This window comes from Marmota monax, unplaced genomic scaffold (assembly GCF_021218885.2).
Source record: "Marmota monax isolate L192 unplaced genomic scaffold, Marmota_monax_Labrador192_F-V1.1 WCK01_AAM20220418_F8-fsc00066, whole genome shotgun sequence".
Taxonomy (NCBI): domain Eukaryota; kingdom Metazoa; phylum Chordata; class Mammalia; order Rodentia; family Sciuridae; genus Marmota; species Marmota monax.
In genome coordinates this window covers 8252761-8272116 of record NW_026692805.1, presented here as the reverse complement: position 1 = coordinate 8272116, position 19356 = coordinate 8252761, and the positions used below count along the sequence as shown (strand labels likewise).

General features: G+C 40.7%; 1 protein-coding gene across 3 annotated transcripts in view; it reads right to left on the bottom strand.

Moving 5' to 3' along the window:
* The window catches only part of Ccny (cyclin Y), a 227133-nt gene extending 209328 nt beyond the window's left edge, over window positions 1-17805 (bottom strand). For 2 of the 3 annotated variants that reach the window (XM_046448330.2, XM_058580611.1), the window contains exon 1: window positions 17497-17804. In XM_046448330.2, coding sequence (XP_046304286.1) covers window positions 17497-17650 — 154 coding nt within the window. In that variant the 5' untranslated portion in view covers window positions 17651-17804. Of the gene's footprint in view, window positions 1-17496 lie in introns of all 3 variants that reach the window. The other variant, XM_058580610.1, reaches the window with a different exon arrangement.
* Window positions 17806-19356: the final 1551 nt, after the last annotated feature.

The following is a 19356-nucleotide window of genomic DNA, read 5'->3' as shown; positions in this document are numbered from 1 at the left end:
CTCAAGTTAGTTTTAGTGGGCTTCTGTTACATATGACCAACAGAATCTTAATTAGTGCTTTTCATGGGCAGCCTCCAAGATGACCTCCAATACATCTCCTGGTATTCACACTCTATAGATATAATACCATCCCCTTGAAGTGTGGCCTGGACTTTAGTGACTTGACTCTAACAAAGAGCATGGTGGAATGTCAATTTGGGGCTTATAAGACTTCCCTCAATGGGAGGTAGGTGCCTTGTTCTCCCTTGAATCACGTGGCCTGGTTGAAGCCTTGTTGTTTGCTGGTCTATGAAAGGCCGATGAGGGGAGGGGAAAAAAAAAATGATGTCTCCAAGTCAAGAGTCCCTGTGCACATGGTACCTGCAACAGCCATGTAAGTAAGCTTGAAAGCAAGCAGAATCACCCCTGCTTGAGTCTTAAGATGATTACAGCCCCAGCTGACAGCTCAAAAGACATTCTCAAAAGACACCGTCAGCCAGAGGCTCCCAAGTAAGCTTTACCTGGAGTCCAGACCCACAGAAACTAAGAGATAATTAATATTGTTTTAGGCTACTAAGTGTTGGGGTGATTTGTTACACAGCCCATAACTTCTCTAAAACTTAGTTCTTCCTAGGATTAACATCACATATAACATTAATATGGGCCAATTTCTTCTTGAAGATATTTAACCATGCTGTGGAAACCAGTTTAAAAAGAGGTGGAGCCTATTACAGTAAGAGCTCTGATTCCAATGTCAGGAGACTTGCTCTCAGACTAGAGCTGCCAATGAATTAGATGGGTGATGCTGAGGAACAACTCTTCTTAGCAGCTCAGTTCTCTTAACTGTAAAATGAGGGTTTCTATGTTCCTTGAGGTATGAACATTCTATGATTCTATGAACACTTTTCTTATACTCACAAAAATAACACTTTTTACAATTCTAAAGACATCAATTCTATGTTCCACCCTATGACTTTGATCAGTTTCCAGAATCCAGAATATATGGGAAATTAAAAGAAAATCCAACATGTACCTATCATCATGAAATCGACTCTCCAACAAATAATCATAATGGTTATATCATTAAATAAGTCTAATTCACTGCAAAACATGTTTGGGAACTAAGCCACTAAACAAATTTAATAAAGCCATGCATGGGTGTGCCAACCTGTAGTTCCTGCTCGTCAGGAGTCTGAAAAAGGATGATCATTTGACCCTAGGAGTTGGAGACCAGGCTGGGCAACATACTGAGACCCTCATCTCAGAAAAGAAGGAAAAAATCTTTCGGAAGCAAATATCCCCCCTGGTGGTACTTACCTGCCTCTTTCTCACCCACTTTTCATGGCCTCATGCATCATACTGTCTTACAAATTTTCATTGAACGCATTCCTTCATCACCCGGGGCACAGATAGGTAGTCACTCTGGCCTCCTTCACCTCTGTACACAGTACTGTAATCATTTATTTGCATATGTGTCTCCCCTGGTAAACAATTAGGTCCTTAAGGACAAGGCCCAAATGATATTGATTTTTATGTTCCCAGCACCCAGCAGGGAGCCTGAAATTTAGTACTTGTACTAAACAATTTGTTGACCTACTGAAGAACTGAACCTGGGGGCATCAAATTCTCATATTTCTAAATAGTGTCCCCTTCCTCAGGGTTCACATATCTGTGGACCACCTACATTGGCCTTGGCTCTAAGCCTAGTCATCACAGGCAATGGTATCCTCTCTCAGCAACACATACCTACTGAACTCTATTTTCTAACAGCTTCTCTGTGGTTGAGGAAAATATAATCTAGAAACACTTCCACATATGAAATGTAACCACTCAACAGAAATGATAGTTTAAAAGGAAAGGAATTCTACTAACTTCCTAGCTTGTCTAGTTCCTTACAGTATTAGCATTTTGCTTATGTAACTTCTTTATAGGAAGATATCCAAACAAAAGAACTATCACCTTTTTGAACTCTGACAAAAAATTTAAATACAGCTTTGCAATCAGTTTTTCAGTCACAGCCAGCCCACACAATGACCTCAACATCAGCATTAATCTCATTAAAAAAAAAAAAAAAAGTAACGAGACACATACTCTGGATAAAGACTTAAATGGAATAAAACAAGTAAACTGAAGGCCAAAACATCGTAAATCAATAATCTTAAAAGAAGCAAACAAAACAACATAGCTAACTTAGATCTATCTCAGTGATTACTCTCAGCTAAACAGCTAAACAGAACCACAACACTGTATACAAGAATGGCTCCTTAGATGTTTAGCTTGAAGACATTCATCAAGAGAACACTGATGTTTATTAAGAAAATGTGATCTCATACTCCCTTACATATAATAACCTAATGATTAACTAGTTACCTGTTCAACTTCTGCTAACATTGTTCCAATGGTTTTATACACTTGAAATTTTTGAATGTTCCATAATCATAATTTTCCCTGTTTCCAGAGTATAGCTCTGGTCCCTTCACAAACTACTAAGCACCACTGTGTAAGTACTATATAATGTTTTGCTGCATTTTCATTTTGTGCACTTTCCAGATTATATGCATTTGAAAAAACAGATGAAAGAACTAAAAAACATATTTAAACTTGGGTAAGGCCAGACCTACCCTGAGAGACCTCATATTTCATAGAATCAGGCTTGTACTGGGTTTATTTAAATGTCAGATCCACTCTAAAAACAATGTTCCAGGTCACTTTGGAATAAAAAGAGGACAGAAAATAACCAAGGTGAGGCTGCTTCTGCAGGAGTAACTCCCTCTGAAGAGTTCATCTTCCTTGTCACTTACAGTTGTGCCATATGAACAAGAAGAGGATCATTGTCATGATTCCAAATAAGCTACTAACTGATTCTACACACATGGAAAATTGCCTTAGCAGTCACAATGCCAATCACTTGGTTACCCACTCTTTCTTCCAGGTGTATTTTTAATCCAAGTGCCTAAGGCCAAGCCACCCAGTTTCCTCCGTGTTCTGTTAACAGGCATGTTGAAAACCACCTTTTTAATGACTCGCTGCACTTTCATAATGATAACTTTCCTAACAAATGTTATGTGCTACATAGACAAAGCATGAATTGACAACACACTTTCAAACCTCAGGCCCTTGGAAAACATCTCCAACTTCAAAAATCGTTTCCAATTGTATAATTTATAAAACGGTCACTTTTAAGGAACTGACATTTTTGGTTTGAATATTCTTGGAGGCAATACGTAATTGTCAATACTATACTACCACCTTCTTCAGAGCTCCCTTGACCTCGGCAAGCTGCAAATCCAGATTTGAATTTCTAGGTCTGTCTCCAGAAACCCATATTAGCATTTCCTCAACCCAGCAGCAATGTGCTTAAAGAAACTAGCTCTTAAAATTGTTTAAATAGACTCATCTCTATTTTTTTTCCTTAAGAATGCAATGATGCAACAGAGAATAACACAAGGGCTATCCAGCTCCTCCCACAAAGTTTTCTACTAAAGATGTCCTTAAATAAACACTAGATCTCTGAGTCAAACATCGGTTCTATTCACCACCAGTCTCAGGAGGCCAGTTCACCACACTGCAGTTGAAGTGACTTTGAAAGGTCCACAAAAATATAAAATTGCACTGAGCCCTTGAATCAAGTCAAAGTTACTACCAGAAAATGTAGTCAGATCAGAGCTTCACAGACTTCTTAGTCATTCCTTCTCTATGTTCCTCATCAGAACAGATTCTCAAAAGGAAAATCCATTGCTGAGTACTATAAAACAAAACAAAACAAAAACAGACAACTAGCTAATTTTAAAACTGAAATGAAAAATAAAACTGCAGACTTAAAGAAGAAAAATATACCACTCTTTCACTATGATATACTGCACCAAAAGTGGGAGAAGAGAAGGTATAAGAGAACTTAAGTGACTTATGAATCTCAGTAAAGAAATCATAATTCACATGCACAAAGAATACTACCCCATCATTCACTGTGAGAACTGCAAGGCAATGTATTTTCTTTGAATACTGATGTTGGTTCTAATGAGTTGAAATAAACAATGCAATCCTATATAGAACTGAAGTAGGGCATCATTCCCATCAAAATCAGAAGTTATTAGTGCCCTGAAAAAGTGCAACCCAGAGTCTGTGAAGTACTCCCTGAGACCTTGAATATGTAAGAGTGACAAATGCAAAGAAGAACCTTTAGGAAGTCACTCTACTGAAGTAGTTTCTTTACCTTGAATCCTAGAGCCTGTCACTCACTCATTCTCAAAGGGATTAGAGGAATTTGTCCCCACCAGGGAAATTTTTTATTGTCACGACGACTGAGGTTGGGGCTATAAGTGGGAAGTTGCTAAACATCCTACAGTGGACAAGACAGCCCCAAACAACCAAAAAAAAAAAAAAAAAGAACTCACCAAAAAAAAATGTCAATAGAGCTGAGATTGAGAAACTCTGCTATAGCTTCATCTTATTCCTGCTCTACTGAAAGCGACCCTGAATTTCACATGAAGAAACTAGACTCAGCAAATAGACTTTCACATGACTAATGACTAATCAAGACAGAAATCCACTTACAAAAATTACTTTCAGGGGCTGGGGATGTGGCTCAAGCGGTAACGCGCTCGCCTGGCATGCATGGGGCGCTGAGTTTGATCCTCAGCACCAGATAAAAATAAAATAAGGATGTTGTTGTGTCCACCAAAAACTGAAAAATAAATATTAAAAAATTCTCTCTCTCTTAAAAAAAAAAAGAAAATTACTTTCAGGAATAGAACACTAAAATGTGTATAGTCAATTTACAGAGAATCCTCCTCCAGCAGACATCCATATTGTAGTTTAACACATTCCAAATCACACTAAAATTAAAATTAAAGCCAGAAATAAATGGCATGTGGAAAAGCACATATTCAGTGCCTTTAATATCAACCTTCCATGTCCAAAGTGAAGGTGCAAATTACTGTATGAGGACACAGGAGACTGGTTGGAAGAATAAGGTTGCATTAAACCATCCTGCACCAATGAACAGACCAAAGACTGTCTTCTACAAGCTGCTTTACCAAGCTCATTCAACTACACGTACTCTTTTCTCTGATTCTCACTTTGGTCAACCTTCTTCTTTTTGCAAACCCCTCCATTCTTTCCTTTTATTCCTGTCATTATGCCGTCCTATAATATTCTGGACACAAGAATAAGTTTCATTCTCAAAAAACTCAGTTCACACTCCAACAAATATTCCTCTCAGAAAATTTAGGAAAGAAAAGAAAATTTCTGTTCCAATAGCCCATTTCCTGGTTTTACGTCCGAGGTTCTCAGGAACCTGCAAGACCATCTAACTGACTCTGAAAATTGTCACCATGCTTGCTTTCCAGCTGAAGCCATTCTTGGCAAACAAACCTCACCAAGAATAAAAGCACCACCCCACTACTGACCACCTACTTCCACCCTCTGGGGGCTTTGTGGGTTTTCCCAGTTGTGTTAAGTCTTACATTTGGGTCCTCCCTGACTCATCTCATCCCAGGAATGCCATCACATCTCCTCATACTCTTTGTCCACATCTTCTATTCCCAACATCCAGAGCCTGCCTGGTTTCATGAAGTGAGTTACCCAGTAGTATTTTCCTGCTTCAGAAGAGAACTCTATAAAGAGCCAACTGTACTTGCAGAGTACACAGGGTGCTTAAGGTATGTAGCCTGTCAGACACAATCTTCCACAGAATATATGAAGAAAGAACATGTTCCTGTCCCTTGGATTTATGCCCATATGGTTAATGCCCAAGGTCACCTCCCCCCAATACCTCCCAGGTACTGAGGACTAAATCAAGGGGAGCTTTACCATCAAGCTACATCAACAGACCTTTGTTTTGAGATAGGGTCTTGCTAAATTGCCAAGGCTGGCCTTGAATTTGTGATCCTCCAGCCTCATAATCCCAAATAGCTGGGATTACAGACCTAAAGTGATACCAGCCATGCCCAAGGCACCCTCTTCTGAATACAGTCATCCTTTGGTATCTAAGAAGGTTTGGTTGCAGGATCCCCAGGGATACTAAAATCCAAGATGTTCAAGTCCTTTATATAAAATGGCACAGTATTTGCATATAACCTACACACATCCTCCTGTACACTCTAAAATCACTTCTAGGTTACTTATAATACCTACTACAATCTAAATAGTTGTTTCACTGTATTACTTGGGGAATAATGACACAAAACAAGTCTGTACATGTTCAGTACAGACACAATTTTTAAACCACAGATATGGAGGGTTAACTGTATCAACTTTTCTAGGCTTCCTCCAGACTTCCTACCACAAAAAAAGAAAGGGAAAATTAGACATCAAACTAATCTCATAGAAAAATGAAACAATCAAACATATGCTAAAATTAAAGTGAATAAGCAACTCGTAACTCTTTAATAACAAAACTGGCTTTCAGAACACTCAAAGCAAACTCTTGATATTACATAAACCATTTATTAACACTTTCCAAACAAAAGAGCAACAAGCACTACATATTCAAAAAACGGTCATCATTTACACATGCCTTGAGAAAAAAAATGCCGTGGAAAAATAAATTGACAAAAGTAATGTTGTAAGTGAAAATAATTCTTGGTGAATTTGTGAATTAGAAATTTTTGAAACTGTATTAAAACATAGACATCATCATGACTTCTTTCTCATCCTGAACTTTGGCAAGGGACACAGACTGGGAACAAGAAGACCTGCACCTTTAAGAATCACACATAGTCTATATTCACATATAAAAACCTATTATAATGGGCTGGGGTTGTGGCTCAGTGGTAGAGCACTCACCCAGCATGTGCAAGGTGCTGGGTTTGAGCCTTAGCATCAATATAAATAAATAAATAAACAAACAAACAAATAAATAAATGTATTGCGTCCAACTTAAAAAAAAAAAAAGGGCTGGGGATGTGGCTCAAGCGGTAGCGCGCTCGCCTGGCATGCGTGCGGGCCCGGGTTCGATACTCAGCACCACATACCAACAAAGATGTGTGTCCGCCGAGAACTAAAAAAATAAATAAAATAAAAATTAAAAAAAAAAAAAAAAACTTTTTTTAAAAAAACCTATTACAAGAACCAAAGAGTCAGGCATGGTGGCACACTCCTGTAATCCCAGCTACTTATGATGCTGAAGCAGGAGGATGGCAAGTTCCAAGCCAGCCTGGGCAACTTAGTGAGACCCTATCTCAAAATAAAATTTTACAACGACTGCAGATGTAGCTCAGAGGCAGAATACTCCTAGGTTCAATCCCCAGTAACATTGGTTGGGGGGGGGGGGGGGGAAAGAAAGAAAAAATAATAACAACTACCACCACAGATAATTTAAAGGATAACTGTAATTATGCTTACTGAAATAGCATAATCCTGAAAGTCAATTAAAATCCTGAACTCCTAATAATAATTAATGGGCAAAATTCTAAATTTGGAGTGCAATTTTTTCTTGAAAGGCAAAAAACAGGATCTCTTACCCTACTCATCCATGCACTGATTCTAGATTAACAGTAAATTTTGAAAGGAGTTTTCCAAATATAAACAAGAATTTTTAATAATTTTTCTTTTCCCTTTTTGCCCACCAAGAACAGAAGAATTCATCCAAAGTAAAACCCTTGCTTTTAAAATGTTTTAAGCTCGAAACTCAGGGTTGTGCCACATATGTCTATAATATACATGAACTCCCATGCAGAGTATTTCCTATTCATCCTTCAGAGTCAGAGGTCTATAATCAGAGATATCTAAAATAGAAGTGACTTGCATTTCACCACCCAATTAAGACTGCTACAAGGCTCACAAAGCAAACTGGCACAGATGTAATTGTATAACAATTATCTTTAGTGTACCCCAGCTGTATTTCTCTCAGTACCAGGAGCCAGCTGTCATGTCTTACAGACGCTGTTATATCATTGCTGAACATGACACTCAAGTCTATCACACATCCAATGAAGCCCCACTACACATCTTGACAAAGGGACAAAGATCGCAAAATAATTACCCAGGAATTAAAATTATATATCCTAAGTAACATGTCTAAAAGCAATAAAACCAGGTTCGAAATCTCTTTTTCTCAGGAATGAAAATCAAATCCAGAACCTCACATGTTAGTCAAGTACTTTTACCACTGAACTATATCATCAGAGCAAAAATCTTTTTTTTTTTTTTTCGGGGGGGGGGGGTAACTGGGCATTGAACCCAGGGGCACATAACCACTGAGCCACATCCCCAGCCCTTTTTTGAATTTATTTAGAGATAGGATCTCACTGAGTTGCTCAGGGCCTCCTCACTAAATTGCTGAGGCTGGCCCCAAACTCACAATCCTCCACCTTCAGCCTCCAAAACCACTGGGATTACAGGAATGTGCCACTGCACCCAGTCATCAGCAGAAATCATTTTTAACCATAGTAGTACATTCATGGAAGACTAGACACTTAGCCTAGAGACATTAGCATTGACCAAACATTTCAGAACTCCCTTTACAGAATTTCTTCAGGCCAATTTTTAACCACAATTTTTTTTAAAAAAATGTAATTCTTTACAAAGTCAAAACAAATGTATGGCATGTCAATATTCTGTGAAAGGTGAAAAAAAAGATTTTAAGATTTTTCCATTTCTGTATTTAAAAAGCAACCTCATAAGAGACTTTTCAGGCAAAATCTTGCTGAATGCAGGGATATACCAATATGAGCATTGTCAGAGTGGCAATATTCAATTTTAGCTTCAGCAGACCCCCTTTCTCAAGATAGCAGAGAGCAAAAGAAGTCCCTAGAAGAAGTAAGAGAACCACAGCAACAGCTATAAATGGCTTAAGTAGATTAAAAAACAAGGGAAAGAAAAGTTGAGTTTGATGTCTTCTGTGTGGTCTCTTCAACTGTAGATCTAAGACAAATAGACTGTTTCATAAAAGAAATTAACACAGACGGCCCCTGCTCAAGACTGCGCTTATTTTTTTCAGTCCATCATCTCCCCTTTATTGAAAGTAATATTTTAATTTAACAAAATTTACATTTAATATTATGTGCAATATTATGTATAATATTGTGATATTTTATTATTGCTATTAATATTGTTATTTATTATTACATACACATAATAATCAAATATTACACACATAAGGTAGATTTATGCACAGCTCCAAATCCCATTCTTAGAAGAATTTTCTTTAAAAAAAAAAAAAAAAAGAAGAAGAAGTAGTCGTCTCGGGACTGGGGATGTGGCTCAATGGTAGAGTGCTTGAGTAGCACACAGGAAACCCTGGGTTCAACTCCCAGCACTGGGAAATAAAGGAAAGAAGCAAGCTCCAACTTCACCTTCCATCTAAGGGTGCATGGCTCTTATGACACAGTCAATAAACTGCCTAGGTATGCTTCCTCATCCCCAAGAGCCAGGAAGAAGCTTTCTCACATACTCGTCACTGTGTGTATCACATTTTGACTTTGGAAAGATACAACTCAGAAGAGGAATAAGTGCTAGAAAGAAAGGTATTTCTATTCCAAATTCTACAGCCAGTAAGATTCTCATTCAAAGGTCATACAGCTCTATATAACCTCACCCTTCCCAGCTCTAACAAGCTCTATGCTTCAGTACTGCCTTCAATGTCACGCTGATGTCTTTGTTAAGATAGGTCCCTTGGGCTCCTAGCTTCTCTGGGTATGGATAATTCAAAACAATTGGTTGTAGATCTTGGTACATACTTCACAAAATACAAAAATAATAATACAAGAAAGTCAGTACAGGTGCCATGTTCATAATGACATACATTCATCTAGTGTTTTGGGTTTATTAAGCATTTTGGCCTCATTTTGATTCTTGCATACCACTTCAGGATGTAAGGCAAGGCAGTTAAGCACATTTTTTAAGCAGAAGAAGAGAGTAAGGCACATCAGGATGGAGGTACAGTTAAAGGAGGAGCCACATCTGGAATGCCAGTCTTCCAATTATTAGGCTCTTGCCCTTTGCCTACAGCCATACTTTATGGAGCTGTGCGCATGCACTATAAACCCCCTGAAGAGACTCCTCTCTGAATTTACCCTCCTCGGGCCTCTTCTTTGCTCTTCAGGAACGACAGAATAGAATAATGTTGGATCTCAGAACACGGAGAAGAAATGGTCTCCTCACCAAGACCCTTAGCAACAAAAATCCTCAACATGTCAAGATGAGAAATGCTTCAGGGAGAGTGAACTCTAGCCTTTCTTCCAGCTACTAGCTGGAAATGATACTGAAAGTACTAGGGGGGCTTACATCAACTTTTAATGCTGTAGACTTATCCTTCTTACCTAAATGTTGAAAAATTAAAGAATCCATACTTTGAACTATGACAAGTATGATACTGTCAACAGCCCTCTTGTGAAAGACATCACTGTCTTAAAAGTACTCCAACATGACACACTTGAAGCTAAAATCTCTGACCCTGAGAAACTAAAACAGAATACCAAAGTCACTCACATGACCTGTATGTACCTCATTATTTTTTCCTTTTGGTTTTGCCCCTTCCTGGGTATGAATGAATTTAATCTTTATGCTAGTTTCACAGCACAAAGATTATGCCAGAAATGTAAAAGCATCCATCTATTTAAAATGATAGGGACAGTTTTGTAGAAGAGGCTAACAAAATCTAACAATCCATAAAATCATAGAATCATCACTCCTCTCAAAAAGCAGGGAGAAAAGTAAAAATCCTAACCACAAAGTAGAGCTAGCCAAAAGCAAATAGGCCTGATTGGGATCCTCTTAAAGCTATAAGCAGGCCACACACCAGGAGGTTTGTATTCTAGACATGGATCCATTCCTAGTTTGCTGTCACAAGTCAACTGAGGCATGGAGCTTTCACACAAGATGGCAGATTAACTGCTACTAACAAGTTGTGGAACCCTGAACAAATTTCTTAATCTTAATCTCTTAAGGCTCAATTTCTGCTCTAGAATGGGGAGAAAAATGTTAAGAGTAAAAAAGATAATATAGGTAAAGTAATTAGTTCCTGAACCAGAATTAACACACTGCAAATTCAACCCATGATCTATGTGACCTAAGCAAGAGACTGCATCTCTCTGAGACTCAGTTTTACTATCTGAATGAGGGTATAGGAGCAAATGACTCCCAGTTTCTAAATTAAAGAGAAAAATAAGTAAATGGAAACAGAGTGGTCATGGAATCATCACCAATGTTATGAAGAACAACTCCCTGGGCAAATTTTTAAAACATGTGTCTATACACTGCTAGTATGTAATGAGTCCTAAGTCTCATCTCACATCTTGTATGCACTGAGGCTAATGCCCTTCAGTGAAAGTCTGCAGGTATGGTTTTACCCATCAGGACTAGTTTTAAGACAAGACTCAACAAAAAGAACACTGAAAACATGAGGTTAATACAGATACTCAAAAAAAAACCAAGAGCAATGTTCAAGCTAATACTATAAGAGATACTTAAAAATGTTCCTTCAATGTCCTACCCCTATGGGCTGAGCCTGGGGCTGGGGCTCAGCAGTAGAGCGCTCGCCTAGCATACGAAAGGCACTGGGTTCGATCCTTAGCACCACACAAAATTAAATAAAATAAAGGTATTGTGTCCAACTACAATTAAAATAAATAAATAATATATATGTGTGTGTATATATGTATATATGTGTGTATATATATGTCCTACCCTTATAAAAGCAAATGTACTTTTTCCAGCTGTCTTTCCAATTCTTAGAATGAGTCCCTTAGGCTTCCAGCTTCCCTATAAAAGATAAAGTACCATTTTGCTATATATCCTGCAATACTTCACATTAAATATTAGAAAAGCAACATGAGGATGAGGCTATGTTCATAATTGCATATGTTCATCTAGTGTTTTCTGGTTAAGAATTTGAGCCTCACTTTGTCCTAAAAGAATACTACAGCTAAAGTTATTCACTGGAAGAGACAAGGAAAAAAGACCCAACATTTCAGATTGTTAAACATATTCCCATTAGCCATGCTTTCCTTTCAGTTATGGCTTGGGTTTGGAGGGTAAGGAGAAGTCATTAAAACCTTTCTTAAGTTTCATTTTCAGAGCTTTACCCTCTCTCTGCTACCTCTCAGGTTAAAATGGAAACAAAACCAAAAAGTTTGATATCTACCCTTAGTTTCATTATTAAAGTCCTGTTCACTACCACTTCCCCACCCCCCCATTTCTCCCTCACCTAATAAATGCACATCATGTTGTGCTGACTCAGATATCACTAGTTCATTCAACACTTAAGAGCATTTTCAAGTAATCAGGCATTTTGTAGTCATTTGGATTACACCAGTGAACAACAACAACAAAAATACTATTGGAACTTCCATTCTAATCAGTGAGAAAAGCTGTTATTATACATGCATATACTTAACAATTATATCATACGCTGATTCAGTAAATCAGAAAACAGTAGTGTGGAAAATGCATAGTAGGATTGCTGTGGGGTGGCAGGAGGGATGTTAAGTGAAGTAACTCAGATAGCCTTGCTAAAAAGTGAGACTTAAAACCAAGACTGAAGGCAGTGAGGACTTTAGCTAAGAGTATACACAGAGAACAGTCCCATCAGAACAATAGTGCAAAGGCCCAGGAGTGGTGGTGTGTCTAGTATGTTCAAGAACAGTGCAGAAAAGGTTGAGCCAGGCGTGGTGGTACATGCCTGCAATCCTAGTGGCTTGGGAGGCTGAGGCAGGAGGATCGCAAATTCAAAGCCAGCCTCAACAACTTTCTGAGGTGAGACACTGTTTCTAAAACATGAAAAGGCTGGAAATGTGGCTCAGTGGCTAAGCACCCTGGGTTTCAATCCCTAGTCCAAAAAAAAAAGAGATGTACAAAAGAAGGCTAGTATGGCTGGATTGAGCCAGCAAGTAAGAGGGCAGGAAAATCACAAAGGGATGTATCATAAGAAGTTGCTGCAATTTTTGTTTAAGTTGTAGATGGACATAATATCTTTCTTTATATTTATGTGGTGCTGAGAATCAAACCCAGTGCCTCACACATGTGAAGCAAGTGCTCCACCACTGAGCTACAAAGTCACTGAAATTTTTTGTACAGAGAAATGATATGTCTGAGTTTCAATTAAATCTCAAACTCAAAGGCTGATATGAAGAGAGCAGACTGCAGAGGGCAAGGGTGCAAACAAGGATTTAGGGAGATTGCCAGAATTGAACACTACCCTAGGTCTGGAGAGGTTTTAAGAAGCAATCAGATTCTAGATATATTCTGAAGGCAGAGAGTGCTGCTTTCCTAGCAGACTGGATCTGGGAATGAGGCAGAAATTGAGTTGTCAAGGATGGCAGGCAAGTTATAAAAGGATGCAGTTGCCTTCAATCACTTCAAAGCAAAACTCCAAAAAGACACTATGGTACAGATGTTCCAGTAATCCTGATTTATTTGACCTCATCACATTTTAAAGTCTCTTTCATTCACCCCTCGTGTCCTCCCATCTAATCATGGAAGTCTAGACTGAATAACTGTTGCAGACAAATAAATTTTTTTCTTTAAAAAACCATGGGTAAACCTGGTACACATGTACATGCCTATAATCCCAGCAGCTCATGAGGCTGAGGCAAGAGGATTCCAAATTCAAAGATAGCCTCAGCCCCTTAGTGAGGCCCTAAGCAACTTAGTGAGATGGTGGTATCACACACCTGTAATTCCAGGAGGCTGAGGGAGGAGGAAACCAAATACAAGGCCAGCCTCAGCAACTAACCAACTTAGTCTCAAATAAAATATGAAAAAGGGCTGGGAATGTTGCCCAGTGGTTAAGGCCCCTGGGTTCAATCCCTGGTACTAACAGAAAAAAAAAAAAAAAAAGAAAGAAAGAAAAAGAAACTATGGTAAATACAATGACAAGAAACACTCTATCCCAAAAGACAACCCCAGGCTAAACAGTGTATAACAGCTGGTCAAGTAACACTTGCCATTTCTCAGCTATGTGACTTTGGGCAACTCATTTCTCCTCTCTATGCCTCGTTTCTTTGTCTTACAATAATGATAATATTACCCATAGGGTAATTGTGAACTCCTGAACAGAAGCCAAGCACTTAAGAGTAGCATCCAGAACAGACTATGAAATGCATGCATGTCCCAGTTATTAATGTCACTGTTAAGTGATCATCTTGTTTCTAAAACTCTGCATGACTTTATAAAAAATAACAGCTGGGAAACAGATGAGTCTAATAAAATTTCAGAAACAAATAATCTAACACTAACATATACTGAGTACAAAGACTCAGCAAGCTGCTGTATTATCACAGAAATCTATCTACCCAGACAGTCACTGAAATTCTATGGGACACATATCACCCCTTTTTGTGTCTAGGGTGAGGTGGGGAAAACAGATACGTATTGTATCTCTGTGATTTAAAGAAACTAAACTATCATAGAAGACCCATGAACCCTGAACCTTTCAATACTGGTAGGTGCCTGAGATGTTTTCCAGAATATAAGATACTTGAGCACTTCAGCGTTTTTTGTTTGTTTTTGTTTTGTTTTGTTTTTGTTTGTCTGGGGTGGGGGTTGTTTGGTACTGGAGATTGAACACAGGTCCTTACGCATGGGTGGCAAGTGCTCCACCTCTGAGCTATATCCCTAGTCCCACTTCAGTTTTTTATTATACTGGAATTGAGAATTTTTGAGATGTAGTATTACAATGTTAACTAATAATCTAATAGTCAATATACAGTCATCCCTCAATAATTGCAGAACACTGGTTCCAGGACCCCAGCAGGAAACAAAATTTATGAATGCTTAAGCCCCTTATATAAAAGGCCTAATATTTGCATATAACCTACACACATCTTCCCATTTACTTTAAATCATCCCTATAATACTGAATAAAATATAAGTACTATAGCAAATAGTCTTAATTCAGTATGTTCAGGTAATAATGAAAAAGTTTGTATGTATTCAATACAGACACAAAATTTTTTGGACTATTTCATCTGCAGTTGGATGAACCCACAATTATGAAACCTCATGATACAGAGGGCCAACTGGAACTCAGAAACTCCAATACAAATTGACAAATATAGGTATATGTTGACACATAGTGTACGTACACAGGTACACATACATAAATGAATTACTTAACCTAAACAAATCTGTCCTCTTCTCCCAGTCTCTGACATCACAAGAACATCTACTAAAATACCTCTGAACAGCAGATAACACTTCCAATCAATGATTCTCAAACCCAGATGCATCTTAGAATTTCTTGGACAGCTTTAAATAAACATATTAATACTAAAGTCCAGCCCTAGATTTCCTGTCGAATGAAAACCAATGCTGAAAAAACTAAAAGGTAATAAAATCAATGTTAAGAACTGCCAGTCAGATAAGTCTTGGAGTAGTATCTGAATCTGAGAGACAGAACATTATTTAAATGGTAACTTAAAATTTGAGTTTAAACTAGCATCATCAAATGAGCCAGTATTAGCTCACAAGATGAAATGATACTACAAACATAAATTAGAAACTATCTTAACCTGCCCTCTGCACTCTCAAACAATCCCAAATCTGTAAAACAATAGTTGGTAGCCAGGTGTGGAACCACACACCTATAATCCCAGGAGGCTGAGGGAGGAGGAACCCAAATACAAGGCCAGCCTCAGCAACTAACCAACTTAGAGAGACCCTCAAAATAAAAAATAAAAAGGACTAGGGATGTATCTCAGTGGTAAAAGCACCCTGGTTTCTATCCCCACTACCACCACCACCCCCCAAAAAGTTGAAATCTTCCAAAATTTCTCTAAAAATATGCTGGATGCCTGAAACTTAGATTTCTTTCAAATGAAAAAACACACCATAGTACTGCATTGTCCACTGGCAAAATCCTTCTAGCCTTAGTGCCAAATAGCTGGTTACAGTTACATGCTACACTCACACACACCCCTTCATTGCTATAGTCCATATTAATAATATGCAGCTTGGCTCTTAGAAATGTGAAAACTTTTGTTTTCATTTTTCTTTTTTTTTTTTTAATCTACTGTTTAAAACAAGGCATCCATCAAATATTAGTGCACAACATAAAGAAAAGAATATTTTCAAATGTTGTTGCCTGTCCACATTGTGCAGGACTAGTGTTAACAACTTCCTATAATAAACTCATTCATTCCCTGTTTCCTTTAAAATATAATACTGAAACTTTATTAAATGTTAGACGTTTATTAAATGCTTGGGGCTATAGCAGTTCTGGCCTTAATATCCTTCTAGATGCTTTACAGCATATAAATACCAAAATAAAGAATGCTGTCGTTCAAAGACATCTAAAGAATAAGCTAAGATAATAGACAGCTAAAGTAACAACAATAAAAAAGACATGGAACTAGAATTTACTAAGAACCTATTATAAACCAAATGTTGTATTATTAGTCTATGTATGGTATTTACTTAATAAACTTGCCATCCTAAAATGAAATTACCATTTAGAAGAAATTAACAGAAGCCAAACAGTGAGAAAATTAATTCTTTCAGTAATTTAAATATGGCTTTCCACATTTCAGGGAATGCCCCATCTAATCAACAAGAATGAATTAAGAGAGTTTTGTCAATTCATTCACAAGAAACTTTTTCAGGTTAGTCCAACTAGATTTTAACTGTAAGAGGATTTAAGGGTTCAAAAAAAAAAGAAAAATCAAGTTTTCATAAAAATATATTTCTAACTTCAAATATTTTAAAGTTGAAAACTATGTAAACTGTATTTTATGTAGCTTTTCATAGACCTGATAAAACAGTACTAACAAGGATACTGCACAACCATAAGATAAATATTATCAGATTCAGTAATGAGTCCTTTAACTTTTTTTTTCCTCTGACACAAATTCTAGGCCAAACCAAACGTTACCCAGATGAATCAAATTCATAGGACTGTAACTCAAGTCTACGCAAAAACTAGGAGACTTAACCCAAAGCCGCAGGACAATCTTCTTAAAAGCATTTCGGGTAAAGTTATTTGACTGCAACCATACTTTTTTTCCCCCTGAAATAGATATAATTTTCATTCTTAACGGCATTAGGGATAGGGGGCAGTCCAGTGGAGTAGACTGGAAAGTGTCTGGGATACCGACTCGGATAACTGAGGTCCATAATTTTAAAATAGAAATTCGCTTCTCAGTTACGCCAAGGCTCGTCTACTCCTTCCCTCTTCCACCTCCGGCGCCTAACTTGGCCTCAGGCTACATTCTGTCAGCGCCTGGAACCCCGGCTCTCAGCCGCAGCCCTGGCCGCTCAGGTCTGGACAAGGACGTAGTTCCCGTCACCTCGCGACCTGCACACAAGCCTCCGCCAGCTCCGCCCCGCCAGGACTCCGAGCCACGGCTGGCAAAGTTTCCCCGGCCGCTCACTTGGGAAAGCTTGAGGGCAGCTCGGAGGCTGCGGGAACCGAGCGCCCGGGAGCCGACCAAGAGCCAGACAGCGCCGGTGACGGAGACGGGCTGAGAGCCGAAGCAGCCCGGACGCGCGGACGCGGGCTGTGCAGCAGGGCGCCGAGGCGCAGCGGGTGGGGTGCGGGGCTGCGGAAGGGGACTCCGCAGGGCTGCCGCCCGCGCTCACCGTCGATGTTCTCCCGGTCGCTGATGTGCTGCAGGTTGCAGCCCGTGTCCTCACGGCTCAGGTCCGTGTCGGGCCGATAGGACTCCAGCCGGGAGTGGGCATTCCTCCGGAGCTTGGGGCTGGACGACACGCAGCACGAGGTAGTGTTCCCCATCTTCGGCTGCCCCCCGATTCCTGCTGCTTTCGCCTTCTTCCCGGTCCCCCGTGCGGGGCGCGGGGGCGTGGAGGGAGGCCCGCCCGCCGCCGCCGCGGGAGGGGGCGGAAGCCGCGGCCGGCCGCCGGGTTAGCAGCGGCGGCGGCGGCGGGGCCTCGCCATGGGCGGCGGCGACGAGCGGGCGGCGGCGGCGGCGACGAGCGGGCGGCGGCACCGGCTCTCCTCGGCCTCCGTGCGCGCCCGCCCGAGCCCGGCCGGCCTGTCCGCGGCGGAGGAGCGCTCAGGTCCGCGCGCGACTGCGGCCTCCGTGCGGAGCTCACCCCGCCGCGGCCATGGCGGGCGGCGCCGCGCAGGCCGCCTCCACCCCCCGCGCTTCGCTGTCGGCGCCCGGTGTCCCAGCGGCAGCGGCGGCTTCGGCAAGCGGTTCCGGTTCAGGCCAGGGACACGCGGGTGCGCGCCAGGCAGCCGGGAGGACGTGGGCGCGGCCCTCCGCTGGCGCGGCTAGGTACGGTGCGGTGCGGCTAGAGGATGCTCGCGCCCGCCCCCGCCGGCGCGCCCGCCCCCGCTGCAGCCCCCGCCCCGCCCCGCCCCGCCCCGCCGCCCCAGCCCCGCCCCGTCGCCGCCTCTTCCCTCTGCCCTGGAAGCAGATCCGCAGCTTGGGGAGGTGCGGAGTCGCCCCGCGGCCTGGGCCTTAAGCGACTCCCGGGAGTCGCAGGCTAGGGCGGCAGGAACTCGGCCTCTGGAAATGCATCCTCCTCTTCTGGCCTCACTCCCTCCAATTCCCCCGGTCTCGCTCCCTCCACGTCCCCCGGGTCGCCGGCTTAAGAGGTGTGTCTGGCGGCCCCAAGGCTGGCCGGTTCCCGGACCCTGGGTAATATGCGGAGAGGTCAGAATCCGCGAGAGCGCCGCAGAGGGACACTGTTCGGCTTGGGGGACAGTAACACTGCTCCGGGAGCGCTGAGGCTGCTCCGGCCTCTCGGGAACGGCAGAAGCTTTTATTATTACCAATATTATTAAAAGCGTTTAAAGAAGTTAGGCCTTAATGGAAATTAGGATCTTCTGTTTAGACCTTTTTCTGAGGACATGATAAAGTGATCTTGTTTAAAATCCCAAAATAAATTTTGGGGACCCAAGAGCTATTTTAATGAAGAATTAGGCGCAAAGTTGAGTTCCTAGAGGTTGATGAGAGGTAGACAAGTTAATACAACTCGTCGACCCTTGTTTTACTTTTTAAATGCCGTCGGTTTTTGGAAATGGTCTGAACTGAGGCCAGTTGACTAAGCTGAAAGTCTGTGAAAGCTCCTGGCGCCTGGGAGGGATATCAGTAAAAGTCGGTCCCCAGTGCCAAGGATGTAGAGACTATTGCTTCTTGCCTTCAACCTCACCCTTTTTCCAAATAGCGAAGGAATCATGAGAGGGCATTGGTGTAGGGGATGTAGTTAATAATACTATAATAATAAAAGAGAAGTAAGGGAGTTGGTGTTTACATAGCATCAGCAATGCTGTAGACAGCTTTTCAGGTTTTTACAGATTTTTTTTTAATTCTCCACATCTAGTCTTTTTTTTTTTTTATCTGTCTGCACCTCCATCAAACAGTAATTTTATAAATTTATTCGTCCTTTTTTTTTTTTAAAGCACATGCTCAGAGCTGTGGTATTGGCATTTGTTGGGATAAGTGGCAGATGCCCTTGGGAAATAAATGACTG